Here is a 16,667-nt window from a genome sequence, read left to right on the forward strand (position 1 = left end):
GAGACTGGATACTGGGCACTAAGGCTGTGTGTTCTGGAGAGCTGCAGAAACTGGTGGTGCAGTCCCCACTGTCCTCTGACTGCTGGAGGAGTGGGTGTCCCTTCCATGCCTGTCTGCTTATGAAGAAATGGGCACAGAAGAGCCTGCTCTGAAGACCTCTCTGGTGGTCTCTGAGCTGCTGTGGAGAAGAACCCAATGTTCCCTCAATGCTGTCCTGCAGGACAGTTCTTGGAGAGCGAGTGCCTATCTCTGCAGTGGCTGCTCATGCAGAGGATATGGGGAGGGACATTTGAAAGCATTTAAAGACCTGCCCCCACGTGAGCAGAGGTGCTCTGGCAGGAGACAGGGAAGATGAGCTGGCAAGAAGAGGTCCTAGAGCTTGAGCAGCGTTCCTGGTGCTAGGAAAGAGTAGCTGGACATACCTGGTGTTGGGAAAGAGTAGCCAGACCTACCTGATGCTGCTTTCTTATGGGAGAAGCTCCAGAGGGCCCCATCTTGTGGGGGTTAAAAGCATCTCTCTTTACATTAGACATATGTATATGTACCCAGGTCTGCACTGGCTTTGCACTCTGCTAACTGTCCTATGGGAAGGAGCTGTCCCAATGCTGACATGCTTTTCCCCATGGCACTGATGGAGTGAGGAGCAGAGACTGCAGTAAATCTGCAGGAGAACTTGGGGGTCTCTGCCTACAGCAGCTTTGGTTTGGCTGGGAGAAGCACCCTGCAGGTGGGTGGGAACCTGAGCGCGTTGGAAGACGCGTGCCAAACTGAACACTTGTAGCATGCAGGACTCCGGTTAAAACCCATGGACGGGCAGGGTAGAGGAACTTGCAGCTGGGTGGTTATCATGGGAGCCAGCTGCCCTTGAGCAACATGCTGCTGGGGGGAAAGGCTCGTAGTCCATGCTCTGGAGATCACAGCAGGGCCCCAGCAGGGGTAGTGTCCCAGGGCTAAAACTTTAACATCTTTTGCAAGCATTTGTCCTGTATGGGGCCAGCCGAACAGCAGCAGCCTCGATGAGTGAATACGTTCCTAAACCATTGCTCAGCCAGCAGTTCACCTTCTGATGTTGGTGCCAGTGCCTCAGGAGCAATGGTGCACAGCCTGTATATACACACACAGGTATAACGTGGCCCCTGGTCGCCCCATGAAGCTCTCTGCTTGTATCCAGCAGGGAGAGGTACCTGCAGTTGTGCCTTCTCCACCTGGTACAGCGATGCCTTTGGTGCCCAAAACTGAATCCTCTTTTGCAGTGTGTGATAGAAAAGGCCAGAAAGGAGATGGAGTAACTGAAACCTGCTCCTCAGCTTCTTGTTTTCCAGCATCTGCACTGGGCAGATGGCTCTGGACTCTCCCTGGAGAAGATGGGGTGGGAATTAAGTCTCCTTTGCACCAAGGAGAGACCAGAGGGGCAGATGGCTGTGTGTCCTGGGTGCTGTTGACTGAGAGCTGTCCCTGCTTTTATCCCTGGGAAAAGGCTCAGAGGGCAGCAGTGGCCCCACACAGAGCTCAGCCCAAGGGCTGCCTGCCCTGGTATGCTGCTCTCTGAGCTCCAGGCACACAGCGGGGCTGCTCCAGTGCTATGGCTGCTGTCCCTGGTGTTGCAGTGACAGCAGGGCAGGAGGCGTGGCTGCCATTCCCAGTGCTTTTCTGCAGCAGTGGGTATGGTGGTCAGGGTATGGATGTGGCTGCCTAATACAGCAGGGCTCACTGAGGCAGGTTGGAAACCCTTCCAATTGAGTGGAGGGTGCAGGCTGAAACATTTCCACCCAATGAAACTGCTCGGTGCCAGCACCAGGGGGACCAAGTCATTGCACAAGGTACCACAGCTCAGGGTGTCTCCAGCAGCAGTGCCTGACTCGCACAGAGGCTGGTGGAATCATTGTGTGGCATTAAAAAAACCCAAGCTTTCTTGATCTCAGACTTGCTGCTCAGGAATTGCTAAGAAATGTTGGCATCTCATCATCTGGTGCAGTCTGGGGCTACTGCTTGAACCAGTTGCTGTGACCCCAGGGATGCCAGCATCTTCAGGAGAGGAGCAAGCTACACGGGTGGCTGGTCTCTGCTGAGCCCTGCATGGCTGTCCTTGTCCTGGGAGTGGTGCTGCTGCCTGATCTGCTCTGATGGGACAGGAGCCCTCTGTGTCTGAGTGTTTGCACACCACTGTGGCACCTATCCTCAGGTCCTGGGGTCAGCAGATCCTGGGCATAGCAAACTGCCTGGCTGTTTGAATGATATTCTTGGGGAGGGGTAAAGTGATGGTTTCCTGCTGTACTGTGTGAATCTGCCCTTTCCTGGGGGTGTGCTCAGGTAAGTGTGTGTCCAGGCAGAGGGTGTCTGGAGCACCGGGTTCCTTGGAGGCTTCCTGGCTGCCTCTGCAGCGCTGGGTTCACGCTGCCTGTCTGTGTGCCTTGCAGGCTCTGAAAAGGAAGCCGGATCTCTTCCTGTGTAGCAACCTGGATGTCAAAGCAGTGTTTCAGTGTGGTGAGTACCATGGGCATGGGTATGTGCTCCAGATCACCCTGAGGAGAAGCCAGCCTGCTTCTCCTGTAGAGCTGGGTGCAAAACTGCCAAGGGTTGGGGACCACAGGGCTGATTTGGGACAGCCAGGGGGTTTTCTGGTTGCTAACCTGAGTAATTTTTGCCTGCAGGTGTCCTTTCACTCAAGTTTCCCGAGGCCCCAACAGTCAAAGCATCCTGTGGCTTTTTTGTGAGTACGATGCCATTGTGGAATGCTTTGAGAGCTGGGAGTGGGGCTGAGGTTGGGCAGGGTGCTGCAGTGTGGAGCCTGTGCTGGCACTGAGCAAGCCTGGCCTCTGTGTTGCAGACGGAGCTGCTGCCCCGCTGCGGAGAGATCGCCCCGGTGGGACAGGTCGTGCATGAGAATGGCAAAGCGCTGCTGCAGGCAGTGCTGGAGGTGAGAGATGCTGGACCACAGGCTCCCCAGGCAGCATTGGGCTCTGTTCCTGAGCAGCATCCCTACAGAGCCAGGGGCAGAGAGCCCAGCAGCGTGGGTGGGAGCAGGGGGAGTGACAGTGTGGGCTCAGCATGTTGTTCGCTCTGTGGCAGGGCATCGGTGGCCAGGCTTCCCGCAGCCTCATGGATCACTTTGCAGAAATCCTCTTTGCCTTGAACAAGCACTGCTTCAGCCTCCTGAGTGTCTGGATCAAGGAGGCCATGCAGCAGGATGGCTTCCCCTCGGCCCGAGTAACTCCAGAGCAGAAGGAAAACTTCAGCCAGCAGATCCTCAGGTTTGCATGCCACTTGCCCTGGCAGCTGTGCCCCACATTTCCCACAGGAATGACTCCCCTGCATGGCCCAGTGCAGCCATCCTACTTCATGTTTGTCCCCTCCCTCTGTCTCAGCAGAGAGCGTGTGAACAAGCGGCGAGTGAAGGAGATGGTGAAGGAGTTCACCTTGTTGTGCCGAGGGCTGCATGGTACAGAATACACAGCAGACTACTGAGCACCTGGCCAGGACCGCGGACGATTTGCCTGGACCAGCTCTTCCCCACAAGGAAAAGCCCCCCCATCCTCCCTGCCCTGCTGCAGTACGGCTCATAGAATAACCCTCCACCTAGAATTAACCCACTCGGGACGCTCCTCAGCTAGATTTGGTGGCCGCATCTCGGTGTCAGCATCTTTGTTTCCCCCAGCATGCTCCCTCCTCGCAGGGAACAGGAGTGCTGGCTGCAGGAGGCGGTGGCGGGGCAGGGGAAGCCTGGGCAGAACTGCCCCAGCGCAGGCTGCCCCGTCCCCGGGCTACCAGCCCCTCCCCAGCCCTTCCCCGCAGCACGGAGGTCACCCTGTGCCTGCAGCAGTGGCTGGCTGGGCGGTGGGGGTTTGCCCCCTGCTCGTTTGTACGTGTGGTTGGGAGGGGGGAGGCCCTGCACCTAATTATATTAAGAATATTTCTATGTTGTGGCTGTCATTATTGCAGTGCCCAGACTTTGCCTGCCTCTTCCCTCTGGGGAAGAATTGAGTGGAAAGGGTTAAATCAAGGCTGGGACACCCCAGTGTCTCCCTGGCCTTGGGAGGGATGGCAAAAAGCAGTCTGTCCTGCTTGCCCAGCATGGAGCATAAATAGCCCCGCCTCACGTGAGAGGGTTCGGGCTCCACCCCTGCCAAACACGGGGTCCTTCCTGCAGCACAGGATGTGTGCACCCCATTCATAAGAGCAGCTGAGGGGCTTGTTCATGCCTGGAGTTCCCCTGCACTTGCCCTAGTACCCCAGCCCAGCCTGTGCTTTTACTGTCAGAGGTCCTAGTTCTGGTTTTCTGTTCCCTCCAGGTGGTGATAGCTGACACACAGCGCTTTGCTCCCCAGGGGGCTCCATGATACATTTATCACTTTGGGACATCTGTGCTCCTCAGCCCGTGTTTTATTCTAAGAAAACAGTTCATTCACAAATCCTCTTCAGCTTTAGTTAGCAGCAGTAGTCCACAAAAGCCCCGAGTCCCAGCACTGTTAGCTCTTGCAAAGTTGTGACCTTTCCAGGTAGGGACAAAGCTGCCCTGGATGAGGAGCCCTCGGAGACTGGGTCTGGGCCAAGTGCCTGTCTCTCCTGGTCCTGCTGCTGCCCTGGCCACGAGCCTCAGGGTGCCACAGGCATTCCTGAACACACATGCAACTCCTGCTCTCACTGCAGTACTGCTGACCCAAGGCTGCATGCAGCAAGGTGCTGGCTGGCCGCAGGTCCAACACCCAGTGGGAGGCAATGCCTGGGGCCCCACACAGGCCCGCTCCTGGCTGGGTGCCAGTGCTGCTGAATCAGGGCTGCTCACACCCTTCATCCTCATAGGCAATGGCAATCCCTCGTCGGCCCTGCACAGCCTTGGAGACGGGAGTCTGTCCCAGCTGCTGCTCCAGGCCCCGCCAGCTGCGGGACTCCAGGAAGGAGGCTGGGAGGAGAAAGGGAATTGTTACCCAGAGCAAGAAGGTGGCACTGCCCCTGTACCAGGGCTCAGCCCCACCATGAAACCAACACAAACCTGCAGGGCTGATCTCTGCGAGCGCCCGTGTCTGGTCCCTGCAGGCCAGGGTGGTGCTGGGGGGCAGCTGAGAGGTTGGGGGGCCACAGGGGTGGGTAGCACGCATCTTCCCTGAGATCAGCGAGACATCGGGAACAGCCTCCGCTGCGGGAACAGCCGGTGGGAGCTCAACATGCGCACAGGCCCCTGCCAGGGAACGGTAACGTTAGCCTGGTCCATCTACCCTGGAGCAAGCACCGCTTACAGGCAGGGCAGCTGGTGGAAGATGGCCTGGAAGAGCAGCTGTCTCTAGCTATTACCTGGCAGCAGGTCTCGGAAGTCTGTGAGGTAGTTCCCCGTCCACTCACGGGCTGGGTTGCAGGCCAGCTCCAGCTCATAGGGGGTCACAACAGGTCGGTAGAAGTCACTGGAGTCCAGGAGGGAGTTCTGAGCACAGGCCACCAGAACGAAGATGTCCACCTCCAGGAAGTTGGCCAGCTTGGCGGGGTTGGGCTTCCCCACAGCCAGTGTGTAGCTGCGCTTGCCAGCCTGGCACAGCAGCTCCCGGAGGTGCTGCAGCACGGTCAGATAGCCCGCCACGCCAAGGGTGCCCACCAGGATGCCCACCACACTGGCATCCCGGGCCCGCTCCACCAGGTACAGGCGGCGCATCAGGGCCCGGTTGACGTTGAGGGTCTCGCGGCGGCCGCAGCCAGTGATGGGGTTGAAGGAGCTGAAAGGGCAGCGGTTCCAGGTCAGCATGAAGCTGGTGAGGGCAAGGCCCTCAGCTCCCACATAGAACATGGCATAGTCCTGAAGCCCTCCTGCAGCTTTCACCAAGAACTGGCGACCAAACTTCCGTTCCTCACCAGGAACTGCTGGGCCAGGAGGGTCTCCACACACCAGCCTGGAGAAGATGATATTGGGGTATTCGGGACATAATTGCTGCTCCAGCTCACCTGAAGAAAGAGAGGAGTGAGAACAAAACTTGGCCACAGTCCTGACACGGAGAAGGTGCAACAGATCAGGGCACAAGACAGAAATCAAAGCTGCCAATGTCTGGGGAATGAATGCCTGCTTGGTCTGACCCTGGCAGCTCTGCAGAGCTCAGAGCAGTCCCAGAGCTCCCCTCCCTGCCCCAGAGCACTCACCCATCGCATGGGCGTAGACCACATCGCTGAGCACCACCACACAGCTCTGCCGCTCGGGGAAGAGCTCCCGGAACACCTCTGTGCAGCGCCCGACATCCAGGGGCTGCTGCCCGAAGATGTGCAGCACCGGGAGCTTTCTGCAGGGGCTGAGGCAGGCTGGGCCGTAGTGCAGCACTGCCTCGGCACCCACGTGCTCGGCAGCCACTTCATCCACGCAGCAGCTGCGAGGAGAACCCGGTGTCAGACAGGCTCAGCAGCACAGAGCTCTCCCTCCTCCCTGGCACCGCTCCACTCCTGCCCGCAGGGGATCCCCAGGACACCCTCCACAGCCCCACACCGACCTGCCGTACGTGGTGTCTCCTAACACGTACATCTCGGCCCCGGTCACTGCCTCCAGCCGGCCTGCCACCTCCGCTGCGTCCGCCAGGAGCTCGTCAGGGAACTGCAGGGCGACCTGGCGGGAACAAGGGGCGAGGCAGACGGGAATGAGGCACTGGGGAGGGTGAGATGAAGAGGATAGAATGGATAGAATATACCCTCAGCAAGTTTGCTGATAGTAAACTGGGGGGAGTGGCTGATACACTCCTGCAAGGCTGTACCATTAAGCAGGACCTTGATAGGCTGGAGAATTAAGCAGGGAGAAACCTAATGAGGGTCAACAAGGGCAGGTGTAGGGTACTGCACCGGGAGAGGAATAACCCCAAACACCAGCACAGGCTGGGGGCTGACCTACTAGAGAGCAATTCTGCAGATAAGGACCTGGGACCTGGAATCTTGGTGGGTGACAAACTGACCATGAAAGGCAGGGCCTTACAGCCAGGAGGGCCAATGGGATCCTGGAGTACATTGGCAAGAGTGTAGCCAGCAAGTTGAGAGTGATGATCCCGCCCTCCTATTGGCACTGGTGAGGCACATCAGGAGTACTTGTCTCCAGTTCAGGGCTCCTCAGTATAAGAAAGACAAGGAGTTACTGGAGAAAGTCCAGCAGAGGCCCCATGGGGGTCTGAAGCATCTTTCTTGTGAGGAGAGATCGTTTAGACTGGACAAGAGCACAGTGAGAGGAGATCTGGTGTGGTTGAGGAATGGTACTCCCTGATTCAGTGCTCCCTCTGAGCCTCTCCAAACCATGCTGCCACTCGCTTGCTCCCCCTCCCCTTTCTCCTGCAGCGGGATGGAGCGGAGAAGCGGAGGCACAAAGGGTAAAGATCACAGGTCAAGATCAGAGCAGTTTACTGGAAACAGCAAATTAAATAAGCAAACCAACGATAACAGCAACACTATCAATAACAACGTACAAGAGACAAATGAGTCACACGCAAGTGCTTGATGCAAGGCTGGCAATACCTGACCGTGCCACACGACGGGACCGGGAAGGACTCCTTCCCTGTCCCCAAAAAATGATGGGAAGTGGTACAGAGTAACCTCTGGGTCGTGGCCATGCCACCTCCTGGCTATTGCAGAAATTAACCCTCTCCTGCCGGGAGCGAGGACAGGATCTCATTAATGCCTATAAATATCTCTAACGTGGGTGCCAAGACGACAGTGCCAGACTCTTTTCAGTGGAGTCCAGCAACAGGACTAAGGAAGGAGCAGTGGCCATACACTAAGACAAAAGAAGTTTCATGTTTACACGAGGAACGAGTTCTTTACACTGTGGGTGGCAGAGCACTGGAAGAGCTGCCCAGGGAAGTCGTGGAGTCTCCATCACTGGAGACATTGCAAACGCATCTCGGCGCGTTGCTGTGCAGCCTGCTCTGGTGACCCTGCCTTGGCAAGAGGGTTGGAGTGGATGATCTCCAAATCAGCCTCCCAACAATAACAATCCTGGGAGGCACCGGGAGAGGGGGCAGCGCGCAGCCCTCCGCCGGCTCCACCCTCGGTCCCACTCACCTTGCGGAAACCGCCATCCCGTACGAAGGCGGCGGCCCGGCCCATCTCGTAGAAGCCGTCGAGGTCGCTCCGCGGTGCCGCCGCCACGGCCGCGCGCAGCTCCCGCCGCAGCGCGGCCTCCCCATCGCTGCTGAAGGCCGTGGCCATGGCGGCACGCGGCACCCGGCGCCCGCTTCCGGGCTGCGCCGCGGCGCTGGCCAATGGACGCTCGGCTCTGCCTTCCCCGCCCCCAGGGTCCCGCCCACAGCGGGGCGGAGAGGGGGCGGCAGCCAATGGAAATACGTGCTGCTCGCGGTGCATTATGGGGTATGTAGTTCTCCCGTCACTGTCAAACCGGGCAGCCAATAAGCGGGCGCGGTGGCAGCGGTGGCGTTCCGGTACTTCCGTCCGGGCGCTGCAGTTCCGGTCACGTGCCGCGCGCGGGTCAGGTGACCCGGCCCGATCTGCTCCCGCCGCGCCGCCCGGTGCCGCCGCCGCCGCCATGACGGGGCTCGCCCTGCTCTACTCGGGGCTCGGCCTCGCCTTCTGGACCACACTGCTTGGCGTCGGTCAGCGCCGGGGCGGGGGAGGGCGCGGGGCCGCGGAGAAGGGGGCTCCGGGGGCTCCGGGGACTGTGGGGCTGAGCCTTGGGGCAGGAGAGGTTACCGGGCCCCAGGGGTGGCTGCGGTTGCCGCCTGTGCCCGTGCTGGCTGCTCCTCTGCTGCAGAGGGCTGGGAGGGAGGCTTGCTTTGGTGTGGAAGAGGAAGCCGGGCGTTGAGGGATGCGGTGTTGTCAGGCCCCCGGTTGCCGCGGTGCTGCCTAGGGCTGCTCCGTGGTGAACGGCACGACCGAGCGTGCTGCTGGGGGGCTCCCCAGCCTGGGCAGCACCCCTCGGGGCTCGTAGCTGCTCCCTCGGAGCCCCCAGCGGCGCCGTGCGACTCCCAGTCGCTGTCGGATGCGCAGCTTTCCGCGCTCTGAGCCTGTCTGGCTTGAGCAGTTGATTTGCTTCTGTGTGTGTGCGAGAGCAGGAAGGTGCTGGTGCCGGCCAGGGCTTTGGTAGACTGGGGGAGGTAAAGGCAGGAGGAGCCTGGTCCTTCAGACTCTGATGCTTGGTGTCTCTCGGCTGGAGAGATGGCCTTGCTTGGCCAAGCTGTGGCAGCATGAGAGGACATGCAAGTTTGGATGCTGGTGGAGCTGCTGCTTGGCCGCGCTGCAGCTCATGGCAGCCCACGCTCTGCCGCTGAAGGTGTTGGGTTTTTGGAGGATGGATTTAATGCCCTAGGGCCAGCAGGTAGATTTTGTGCTGGGACTGGTGGTTATTTTCTCTTAGCACAGAATGAAGTGACCACAAACCAGGCAGAGGCTGGGGAAACCTTGGCCGTTGCTTCAGTGTTTGGGTGAGGGGAGAGAATGAGTCGGGACTGAAGGGTGTCTCACTCCCTCGTGTTTCCAGGGCCTGGTGAACCCAGCGTGGGCCTAGGGCTGCCTCACTGGGCTCTCTGAATCATGTAGCTCACACCAGTGCAGATTCACCCTCTTGGAGGTGAGACTGTTGGAAAATCCTGCTGAGCTGAGCCCAGTTACTCTTAACTTCCCCTGCCCTGTTGCAGTCCCTTTTTGAGGAAGACCACGAGCAGGAAGTGGTCTTGCTCCATGCGGTGTTGCAGCAGTGTCTCTTTGTGTTTTCCGTCTTTGTCCTAAGCCCTGATTTGATCCTCCAGTCCTGCTGCCCTATCTTCTGTCCTTCTGGCTTCAGGGCTGCAAGTCAGAGCTCACAGGAGAGTGTCCTTTACTCTACTTCTTTTGCATATTTAAGGTTACACCTACTCTTGAAGAGATGACAGGTGCCCTGAGGACCTGCCCTGAGCTGGTTGTAGCTTTCTTTTACCACTTCTGGGAAGTGGAGGCAGCTGAGGCTGGCTGGGTTCAGTTCCTGTTCTGACAGCCAAGCAGCAAAGCCAAAACACAAGTAACAGACTTGCTGGACCCAGCACTAGAGATCATCCTTGAAGGTTGCCAGACATGCAGGCTGGGCTGTGGCTTTCCTCTGTATTCCCTGTCTGTGGTGGCACCATTCTTCATTCTTGTGTGTCACCATACGGGAGGGGGGCACCCTAAATCTGTGGCAGAAAGAGTGATCAGCATTGCCACCTCGCATTAGGCTTGCCTGACAGGGCTTGTGTGCTCCCCTGAGGGTGGTGAGTGGGGTGCTGAGACCTGAGCTGTACATGGAAGAGTGAGCACACGAGACTGGAGACATCCCTGCTGCAAGGGATCTGCAGTGCTGAGGCCTTCCAGTGGGATGAATTGTCCTGCAGGTCTTGGCTGTGCTCAGGGAAGGGCATGGTCCTGCCCCCATAGTTCCGCTGGGCAGATTGCCATCACCCCCTGCTTCCAGGCTGCTACTCTGGGGTGCAAGGGACCAGTGGGACACGTCATAAAGAGTGACCTCTTTGCTGCATTCGTGCATTTCACAAATCTCCCATTTGCTCTTTTCCCAACCGGATGCGGGATCAGTGTCACACAGGCACTGACTGGTTACAGTCAGATATGGTAGAGCTGTCCCTTCACCTTCTGTGCCTGGCGTGGAGCACACAGTGCTGTGATGCCTGTGCTTATCAGTTCCTTAGGGCTGGGTCACCCTCCCTTTTCCAGCAAAGAGCAAGTGTCTCTTCTGGTCTGCAGCCAAGTTTCCCACTCAGGAGTTCAGAGTAAGGCAGGATTATGGTGCAAGCACCTCTGCATGTGCCTGGGCTGTGCAGGAATGTGACTCTTGGCTGTGGTTCCTGGTGGGAGATGAGCACAGCAGGGCAAGCCCTCCTTGGAAAGGAAGGGCTTTTCTGAGTTTCTCAGGACGATGCTTTGGTGTCTCCCACTTGTGTTGGAGTATAAATTTATCTGGAAATTACCCTGGGGGAGATGCTGAGAACAAGTCATGTCTTGAACCCACAGCCTTGGAGAGGGGGTGTTGGAGGAAAGCTGGAGCTTCTCGTGTTGATGGACTCCAGGGAAGCAACACAAATGCTGATGGGATGGTGATGTAGCTGCATGTGATGGTCGATCAGGGCACAGCATTGCTCCTCTTGTCCCTCCTGTGCCAGGGAAGAGCTCACAGCTGGTTCCCTGGAGCTGTGGCTGTCCAACAGGGCTGAGCCATTGGAGAGCCACAGTGGAGACCGTGCTGGGGCACAGGGCTGTGGATTGCCCTTGAGACCCTGTGGCTCAGCATGGTCTGTGGGTGCTCAGCAGGGCCAGGGAATAGAAAATGGGTGTGACAACAACCGTGATCATCTTCTGGGCAAGACTGGGATAGGGTCTGACAGTATCTCAGGCCCAGGGTGTTTGTCCTGTGCTGATGTGGAAGTGTTGGGATCACAGGAGTACGATTTGGAGGGGACACCGTGCCCCACAGCTCTGCATGCTTGAGCCAGTCTTCCCAGTAACCCTCCTTCATGCTGTGCTGTGCTCCTGGGCCTTTACCTCGAGGCTTAGCAGGTGGGGGAGGAACTGGCAGTGCTGGATCCAGCTGGTGCTTCCCTGGAGGTTTCCATCTTGTTCTTGCTTTCCAGGGATCTGCTACACAATATTTGACCTGGGCTTCCGCTTCGATGTGGCTTGGTGAGTTCCCTGTAAACTCAGGCATCCTCAGGGCTGTGTGAGGAGGCAAGTGGTGCTGGCAGTGCCTCCCAGGAGCAGCACTTGCTTTTGAGTGATGGGCAGCGGTCACTGCCTCACAGGAGAACAAGAGCTACAGTGAGCAGGTCCTCTGCTCCCCGGGAGGTGGGATGGATGCAGCCCCTGTGTTCCTGTGGCTGGCTCCGTACGAGGTCCTGGTGCAGCTATTGCTGCTCTGCCCTCCATGTCTCCAAGCCCAGGCTTCTGCTTCACAGTGAGGGTTTGGGAGGAAGATCTTGATCCGTGCAGGTGATGGTCTTGTGTTTCTGGCTGGCAGACAGAGGTTCTCATGTCCTGCTGTCTGGCTGCCCGTTCTCATGTCCTGCTATCTGGCTGCCCAACCCATCTTGGGCTTCATAATTTGGTGGAGGGGTACCTGTTTTGGGATAGGCTGTGTGGTGTGACTATGGGGGCTCAGCCTCTGTGCTAACTCAGGACATTTCTTCCTCTCCAGGTTTCTGACGGAGACTTCACCCTACATGTGGTCCAACCTGGGCATTGGCTTGGCCATCTCCCTGTCTGTGGTGGGAGCTGCCTGGTGAGTGGGACTGGCTCTTCAGCATTCTCCTGCTGTCCCACCTTAGTAGCTGTGTATACACTGCAGTTTTCCCACAGCACAGCAGGGTAGAACAATGCATACATGTAGGATTGTGGGTCACCACACCAGTGGGGCTGAATTGCTGGACTGCTGGGGGGTCTGGGTGGACCAGCCCACAGGCAGCAGTGGCAAGACAGGGAAGTCTCTGGAAGTTGTACCCCTGTGCCCAGCTGTCCATGGTGGCTCTTGTGCCCCAGCAGTTCTGCTGGTGTAGGGGTGCAGCCTGGGGCCACTTGTACCCTGAGAGTGACTAGGCTGAGTGCTCAGTCCCCCAGCTGCATGCCTGATTCTTTGCTCAGCTGAAAGATCCTGGTTTCTGTATAGAATTCTGCAAGTGCCAGACCTTCCACCAACCACCCTTGTCTGCTGCAGGGGGATTTACATCACGGGCTCCAGCATCATTGGTGGTGGAGTCAAAGCCCCGCGGATCAAAACAAAGAATCTGGTGAGGTAAGCACAGACCTGGGGTTAGTTCTTGTGCTGCACCTGAGTGGGGCAGGTCACAACCCAGTGAAGAGACTTCTGTCTGCTCTCTAGCTGGGTGCTGCTGGCAGACTGTTCCTTGCTGAGCTGCTGATGCTGTTTGCTTTCAAAACAAAGAGCCCTAAAGGAGCCAGAGTGCTGTTTTGAAGGGTCACTGTGTGATATCACACTGTGAATGAGCCCAGTGTGTTCAAAACAAACACCCTGAGATCACACATCCTGCCTAGGCAAGGGTTCTCCTTGCACAACCCTTCCACAAGGAGCAGAAACAGGCTGGTGAAGGGCAGAGCTTCCTAGGCCTGCTTCCAACAGGATCCTTGCAGCCTACTCAGGTGCCACAGCAGAACCAGCATCCAGCCTTTGTGTTTGGCAGCTCCCCCTAGCTCAAAAGTAAAGCAGTGGGTAGCTTCCCATATGGCTATGGAGGGGTCTGGCTGGCTGGGCATGAAGTGGCAAGGGCTCCTTGAGGCAGGGTCTTTCCCCCGGGTTACTGGTCAGACTGACTGAGACGCTGTGCTCAGGCTTTGCCTTTCTCCCACAGCATCATTTTCTGCGAGGCCGTGGCCATCTACGGGATCATCATGGCAATAGTCATCAGTAACATGGCTGAGGTATGGGAGCACCTGGGCTGCCGTGCCATCCCTGTGCCAGCCTCGGGGCCACGGTGGGGATGGGCAGCTGGTCATGGGCCAGTATTGTGAGGGGCAGCCTGTGGGGACTTGGAACACTGTTGTGCCTTTGGGAGCCCCTGGACTGCTGGTCTGTGTAGTGATCCTTGCCTGTGATGAAGAGAGGGTTGGGAGAGCACACACAAGGCAGATTCCATGAAGCCTTGATGTGGAATCAGGGACTGGCTCTGTCCAAAATGAGGCTGCCTCTGGCTGTGTCAGGGACGGGTACCTTTTCCAGAGACTACAGACTTGTCACTAACCCAGGTCCTGTGCTTTCAGCCTTTCAATGGAGTCACCCCAGAAGAGATTGGAGCCAGGAACTACCACGCAGGTAAGGACTTCTGGGTCACTGGTGCAGTTGCTGTGGTGAGCACTGACCCCCACTCTGACCCACTTGTGGTCTGCTGCTGGTGTCTGAAGGACATGTGACTCTTCTGCCAAAAGGCAGCTTTTTACTTACCTTCTCAAGGTCCCCCTGCACCCAGCAGGCCGTGCTGACCAGCAGCAGTACTGTTCCTCCCCTGGGTGGAGCAGTGGCTTGGCACTGTGGGAGCTGCGGCACACCTCAGAGCAGTCCTGCTCCCCAAATAGGGTGTTGCTGGGGCTTGGCAGCTCCTGGTCTTCTGTCACCTTGAGACAGAGCTTCTGCAGCATGTCCTGGGTGCAGGTGGGAGGAGGTTACATCCTGCTCTTGCAGTGTTCCTCTCTCACAGGTTTCTCCATGTTTGGAGCTGGTCTGACCGTGGGTTTATGCAATCTCTTCTGTGGCGTCTGTGTGGGCATCGTGGGCAGCGGGGCTGCCCTGGCTGATGCCCAGAATGCCAGCCTCTTCGTCAAGATCCTGATCGTGGAAATCTTTGGCAGTGCCATAGGGCTGTTTGGGGTCATCGTTGCTATCCTGCAGGTACCTGCTTCCTGAGGCCACCAGGCCTAAGAGAGCACAAGGTGCTGTCACCCTGGATGCTTTCCTGGCCCAGGGAGACACACCTGGGTTTCAGCACAATCTTCTGCATTGGGATGGGGAGGCTGCTTACAAGGTTTGGGGTGGCACAGCTCTTCCCAGAGCATACTGTGCCTATTGCAACATTGGGAACCCTTCTGATGGCCCCTCTGTCACCGAGAGTGTCACCTTGCGTGCACCTTGTGTGACACTCATGTCTTACAAGTGGGACTGATAAGCTCTCTGCAGCTTCTGGATGATCCTGGGGTGCTTGGGTGGGACTGGGGTGTGAGCTGGGGTTTGTGGGCCACAACCTAACCTCTCTTCTTTCTTTCTAGACATCTAAAGTAAAAATGGGCTGAGCCCTCTTGCACTCAGCCTGTTCCAGCCCACCCCAAGAGGTTCTGTATATACTTATTTAATGTTTCTATACTTGACTGGGGTGGGAGATTCCTGGCATCGGCAGCAGGAGCCTGACCACGTAGAGCCCCGTCCTGCAGATCAGTCGGCCCCTTGGAAGAAACAAATTTCTCTGTGTGAATTCTGCCCCCAGCAGCCTGGCCCAGCTTGTGGGACCCTGCTGCTGCCCATCCCCAGTGTGTAGAATTGACCATCGGTGCAATCCTGTGTCAGTGAAATAAATATGGTTCTTGTCCAGCTCTTTCTCTTCCCTGTGCATGCTAGGGAGGTTTGCAGAGAGCAAATGCTGGTTTGGGATGCCCCAGTGCTGAGAGATTCCTCTCTGTGCCTCTGGCAAAATCCCTGTCCTGTTCCAGGAGCCTGGTGGTGTCCTGACTGTGTGGGGTTAATTCTGTTGCTTTCTCAGGCTGCAAGAGCCACCCTCTTTGGGCTGTGGGAACGCAGAGCTGTGCCTTGCTGCCTGGAGCAGGTACAAGGCTGTTGGAACAGGCAGCAGGCAGCTCTGAATTGCCTCTGCCAGGCTCCTAGCAGCCCAACGTGAGCCCAACACAAGCTGCTTTGGGCCTTTCACCTCCCATCCAGATAGCTTAGTGTAGGGGGGGTGTACACAGTCCGTAGCCCCTTTGTGCAGCTGGGGAGCACCAGAAGGGCAGACAAGTGAAATTTTTGCCCCTTCAAAGGACATCCTTCAGCCAGCAGCTCCCTGGTGTGACTGTTGGCTGCATGCTGGGGCTCCAGTCTGCAGTGTCCCTCTGTCCAGGCAGAGGTCCCAGGGGTGGGGATGCTTTATGCTGGCTCTGTTCCCTGTCCCTGGCTGTGCTGAATAGTGTGGGGAAGCTGGCTGTAGACAGCTGGACCTGCAGCTCATCTGCTGCTTGGGGGAAGGAAAGAACAAGGTCCTTCTGCATGTGCTCTGCAGAGAGCCTGGAGCCTGCTGCATCTGCTGTATCCAACACAAGGTTCTACCAGTATACCTTCAGAAAGAGAGCACTGATCTTCCAGTGCTGTCTCAGAGCAGATGCTCTCTTAGAGCTGTCCTTCTCTCTTCCCATGTGGATGCCACAGGCTGAGGCAGCAGTGAGACTGCTGGAGCCTGCTGATTCTTGCCCTTGAACTAGGGCAGCTGCCTCTGCATGACCTCTCTGAGATCTGCTGCTCTCCTGCCTCTGTTCCAGATTGTCCTATGAATTTTGGGGCTGCAGTGTATATTTCAGCCCTGGGTGCATGACAGCTGTGGGGGGGAAAACCAAGCCACTGCTCCTGCTAGCTGTGCTGGATGTCCCCTGGGGCTGGAGGCTCTCACAGGAGCAGTGTGAGATCTATATAGTGGCAGGACACAAACTGGGCCCTGCCCGGTTTGAAGAAAGAGTGTCTGGTGTGAGCAGACTTTTGCCCTATTCTGTGTGGGAATGGCTGCAGAGCCATTTCATCAGACCTACACCAAGCTCAGGAAGGAGACGCCTGGGGCTGGAGAGGCTGCGCTGTGCTGGAGTTAGAAAAGCTTCTTTATGGGTTAATCATCTTCCTGGTTAGCAGCTGTCTTGAAAGACTCGCCCACTTGTTTTTCAGGGAGGGGCTTTGCCCTGCCCTGCCCAGATAGAAAGGCATCTGCTGTCAGAAACGTTCCTCTGTGAGATGCTTTTCCACTCTCCCAATCCTGCCTGTGTATATCACAGCTTTGGCAGGGGAATGGGCCCACAGGCTCCTTACAAGGATATGAGACCCATCAGGGCTGCTCTCAGGGTGACCCATAGCCTGCCTACCATAGCCAGCAGTGATAAGGTGAGCACGCCCTGTGGTTCTAGGTGTGCACGCTTGGGTTCCAGGCCTTGGACTAAGCACCTGCTAAACACCAGCTGCTCAAGCAGAGAAAAAAAGCTTAAACAAGGCT

General features: G+C 57.3%; 3 protein-coding genes across 6 annotated transcripts in view; 2 read left to right on the forward strand and 1 right to left on the reverse strand.

Moving 5' to 3' along the window:
* IPO13 (importin 13) overlaps positions 1-3,916 on the forward strand; it is a 32,080-nt gene extending 28,164 nt beyond the window's left edge. For 2 of the 4 annotated variants that reach the window (XR_011001880.1, XM_068199100.1), the window contains 5 exons: positions 2,418-2,484; positions 2,652-2,710; positions 2,828-2,917; positions 3,070-3,251; positions 3,369-3,916. Coding sequence is in view for 3 of the 4 variants with exons in the window: in XM_068199100.1 (XP_068055201.1) it covers positions 2,418-2,484; positions 2,652-2,710; positions 2,828-2,917; positions 3,070-3,251; positions 3,369-3,465 (495 nt within the window). In the remaining variant the exon portion in view is untranslated. Of the gene's footprint in view, positions 1-2,417; positions 2,485-2,651; positions 2,711-2,827; positions 2,918-3,069; positions 3,252-3,365 lie in introns of all 4 variants that reach the window. The other 2 variants (XM_068199099.1, XM_068199101.1) reach the window with 1 other exon arrangement.
* Positions 3,917-4,360: 444 nt separating this feature from the next.
* On the reverse strand, positions 4,361-8,201 carry DPH2 (diphthamide biosynthesis 2). Its single transcript, XM_068199116.1, has 6 exons — positions 8,011-8,201; positions 6,462-6,574; positions 6,121-6,341; positions 5,290-5,928; positions 4,991-5,176; positions 4,361-4,900 (listed from the first exon to the last, which is right to left on the reverse strand). Exons 1-6 carry the CDS (start codon positions 8,155-8,157, stop codon positions 4,770-4,772), a joined length of 1,437 nt encoding a protein of 478 aa, XP_068055217.1. The 5' UTR covers positions 8,158-8,201; the 3' UTR covers positions 4,361-4,769.
* A 211-nt stretch (positions 8,202-8,412) lies between these two features.
* ATP6V0B (ATPase H+ transporting V0 subunit b) lies at positions 8,413-15,013 on the forward strand. Its single transcript, XM_068199150.1, has 8 exons — positions 8,413-8,558; positions 11,559-11,607; positions 12,119-12,202; positions 12,635-12,712; positions 13,287-13,356; positions 13,696-13,747; positions 14,130-14,320; positions 14,695-15,013. Exons 1-8 carry the CDS (start codon positions 8,492-8,494, stop codon positions 14,716-14,718), a joined length of 615 nt encoding a protein of 204 aa, XP_068055251.1. The 5' UTR covers positions 8,413-8,491; the 3' UTR covers positions 14,719-15,013.
* Positions 15,014-16,667: the final 1,654 nt, after the last annotated feature.

This window comes from Anomalospiza imberbis, chromosome 9 (genome assembly GCF_031753505.1).
Source record: "Anomalospiza imberbis isolate Cuckoo-Finch-1a 21T00152 chromosome 9, ASM3175350v1, whole genome shotgun sequence".
Lineage (NCBI taxonomy): Eukaryota > Metazoa > Chordata > Aves > Passeriformes > Viduidae > Anomalospiza > Anomalospiza imberbis.